The sequence below is a fragment of the Monoraphidium neglectum genome (genome assembly GCF_000611645.1).
Source record: "Monoraphidium neglectum strain SAG 48.87 unplaced genomic scaffold scaffold00198, whole genome shotgun sequence".
Classification (NCBI taxonomy): domain Eukaryota; kingdom Viridiplantae; phylum Chlorophyta; class Chlorophyceae; order Sphaeropleales; family Selenastraceae; genus Monoraphidium; species Monoraphidium neglectum.
This window is the reverse complement of record NW_014013430.1, coordinates 1-3,340: the sequence shown is the minus strand read 5'-3', so window position 1 is coordinate 3,340 and position 3,340 is coordinate 1. Positions and strand designations below refer to the sequence as shown.

The following is a 3,340-nucleotide window of genomic DNA, read 5'->3' as shown; positions in this document are numbered from 1 at the left end:
GGTTACCTGAGCCAATGCACGGTTTGGTCATCGCCAAACGTCACCCTTCCACAGCGCGCTGCGTTTTGCGGCAGCTACAGCGTCCCTCGAGTGGGCAGCATGAACAGGCACCAGGGCCAGGAACTTGAGATCTTACAATCAGCACTCTGCTGGGGCAGCTGGAGCCAGTATCGAGCTGACTCCCGGAAGCTCCAGCGATAGATGGCAGCGCAAGCTGGGCCGCCGAGGTGGCGACCGACCACTCGCAGCCAGGCGCGTGCGTTTGCGTTGGGGAACTGTCGCTGGTATGGCTGATGTACCCCAGACTTTGAGGTGCAAAATATGGCTACGCAAGCACCAACTAATAGGTCGGGTCCTGGCGTGCCCACAGCTGCGCAGGTGCTGCTCAATGCTCCCAACCTCGTGGGATGGCTGAGGGTCGCACTGTTGGCGGGGGCCATCGCATGCGCACCCACCCGCCCCGTCGTCGCGTGGTGGCTAGCGGCCGCCAGCCTGGCACTGGACGGCCTGGACGGACTGCTGGCGCGAAGGTTTGGGCAGGTGAGCGAAACAGCGAGGGGTGGAGCTCGGTAGTGGCAGCTTGATTTGAATGACGGTACGGCCGATGCGAGTGCACCTGGCTTGCACTGGGATTGGGAATCGACCATCGTTTGGGCTGTCCACAGATCCCAACCACCATTACTCTAGATGGCCGTGCGAACTCACACCCCACAAACTCTCTGCCGCAGGCGACGTCCTTTGGCGCTGTCCTGGACGTTGTCATCGACAACGCAACTCGCGGCTGGCTCTGGTGTGGCGCGCTACCTGGAGGGCTGGGGGCCCTGGCAATGCTGCTGGAGTCCACCGTGTTTGCCTTCACACATGCGGTGTGCGCGCGGGTGTCGCCGATGGTTGTTGCAGCTGACACCCCACCACTACGGCATGCGAGGGTGATGATGCCACTGCCATCCCTCATATGGGCGCAGCGCAGTCTTCTGTATCAAGACTGCATGAAAACTGCTTCTAGTGCTTTGGAGGGACGGACCCCCCAGCTCCGCCGCCCTTCCTGCCCTTCACGCTCTTCGTCATTCGGCAGCCTCTTGTCCGGGATGTCGCCTGCCTGCATCCATATCCCCTACCACCCCCCCCCCTCCGGTAGGCCGCAGGCGCTGAGTGGAAGAGCGCCTTCTTTGCAGCCGCCCCGCCCTGGGCTGCGGCGGTCATGGCCGACGGCTTCAGGACACCCCTGGGTGCGGCGGCGGTGGCGGGGCTGATGGGCTGTCCCCTGTGGGCCTGGGCTGCACGGTGAGTTTGGTGGGGGGCCAAACGCTGCCTGTACTTTGATTTGGGGGAGTGTGATGCAGTGTAAATGGGTGAAGTCTGTCTCCAACAAGCTGCTCAGAGTAGATCCTCACTGGCCGCTAGACGATGCATCAGCTCGCTGGATTTTGGTCAAGCACCTCGCGGCCCACCCACCTCCCAATCCCACCAAAGGCACCTGCCAGCCAGCGCCTGGCAGGCGCGCGCGGCCTGGGGCTGGCTGCTGCTGCCATGCCGCGCCCTGGCTGCAGCAGTGGAGGCCTGGGTGCTGGCGGCTTATGCAGCGCGGCTGCTTGATGCTGACCTGGCAGCTGCGCGGGGCGGCAGCAACAGCGCAGACTGTGGTGGAGCTGCGGCCGGGCGTGCGCGTTGAACCACAGCAGTTCACAGGAAGCGCATAAGCCTCAATGTAGGTTTTGAAGGCATGTACTTGACCGGCGGTCGTGCTTGGTTACACACTTGCGCACGCACCTGCACCACAGTCATTCTGTTGTCATTGCACAATGGTTGGTTCGGCCGCTGCAGCATCCAAGCGTCACACGTCGTACTTCTTGCCGCCCCCCTGCTGCACGTCGCCGTAAGACTCCAGCTCGGCGATGTCGTCAGGGCTCCCCAGGAACAGCGGCAGTTTCTGATGCAGCGCCTCTGGTGCAATGGACAGCACGCGCCGAACGCCGTCGCTGGCACGGCCGCCAGCCTGGCCGTGTTTGAGTGTTGTTTGGGCGCCCACAGGGGCGGAGGGCAGGTTTGTGTCAGCGAGACGTGGGTCGCAAATGGGCCACATGGCCGTCTTTGGTAAAGAAGAAGGCAGGAAAGGTCGCTGCTGAGAGGGAACCCGTGACGCCGTCAACACCAGGCAGCCACCGCGGTGTGCGGCGGTTGCAGGGTGCGGACAGGGCCTGGCGTCCCACTTGTTGACTGCCGACACCAGCACAGTCTGTGAGCAACAAGCACCTGTTCCGAAAGCATGGCCAAGGGGTTGCCCTCGTAGACCAGCCGCAGGTGGGGCCGCGGGTTGGCGCACCTGGGCCAATTGCGGGATGGGGGCGGGGGCAGCGCAGGGTGGGTTACCCGGAGGGTGCGGCTGGCCCGCTGAGTCAGCAACCTGATGGACACACACGGCTGCTGTTGGGGTAGCTGGTCCTGTGGGCTCCGGCCAGGAAAACGTGCAACCGGTAAGATCATCAGCGCCATGCCAGCAGGTTGCCAGCAGCACGAGGGCAGACTGCGCAAGGTGGCGCGCGCACCAGCCGCCGTACAGCAGTGTCCGGTGGAAATCCGCGACTGCGTACAGGGGCGGGGCCGACGGGCGCACAAGGGAATTGGCGCGGCGAGGCGAGGTAGTGGTAGGCATGCCAGGTCACGCCTTGCGGCCACGCCTTGCCCCCGGTGCCAACTCAACTGTTGGACAGCGCCGTGCGGTTTTCGCACAGACCCTGGGCCTCCGCTGCCTTGACCCCCGTCGCACGCATTGGTCCACAAGTTGGTGAGTCGATGCAACAATGACGCACCCAGGCTGCAGATGTAGCGCGCGCTGTACTGCTTGGGGTGCTGCCCCTTGCCCTGCCGTATCGCGTCGATGTACCGCCACAGGCCGTCGGGCCAGTCGAACTGGCGTGCGTCGTTGAGGGAGTAGATCACGCCGCGCTTCGGGATTGTGATGGACCTTTGGTCGGGCGTTGGGGTGGGTTTGGTGATAATGATGGCAGGGAGCGCGGGGCAGGCAGCAGGTGGACGGGTTGTTGGGAGGGTGTCCATTTTGGTGTTGGTGCAGATACTGGTGGACTTGCTGGCGGATTTGCTGCATTCCCTCCCAGTGGTGATGCAGCACTGCGGCGCCTGCCCGCTCGCTGCGACAAATCGCCCCAGACTTGACACATCCTTACCGCAAACCCCCCCTCCCCTGCACCCACCTGTGTGTGAGGACCCATTCGCCGAGCAGTGAGTCGTAGGTGAAGCCGTGGGTGCCGTTGCCCGTGGACAGCACCAGCATGGTGGCACTGGAGTAGAGGCCATAGCTGGGGTGGGGGCAGGGTGGGGT

At 63.9% G+C, this 3,340-nt stretch overlaps 1 protein-coding gene across 1 annotated transcript; it reads right to left on the bottom strand.

The window, feature by feature from the left end:
• Positions 1–1,834: 1,834 nt before the first annotated feature.
• Positions 1,835–3,292, bottom strand: MNEG_1872 (hypothetical protein; the record flags this gene model as incomplete). The annotated part of the gene is made up of 5 exons (XM_014049644.1): positions 1,835–1,996; positions 2,254–2,323; positions 2,547–2,583; positions 2,811–2,965; positions 3,213–3,292. 5 exons carry the CDS (start codon positions 3,290–3,292, stop codon positions 1,835–1,837), a joined length of 504 nt encoding a protein of 167 aa, XP_013905098.1.
• Positions 3,293–3,340: the final 48 nt, after the last annotated feature.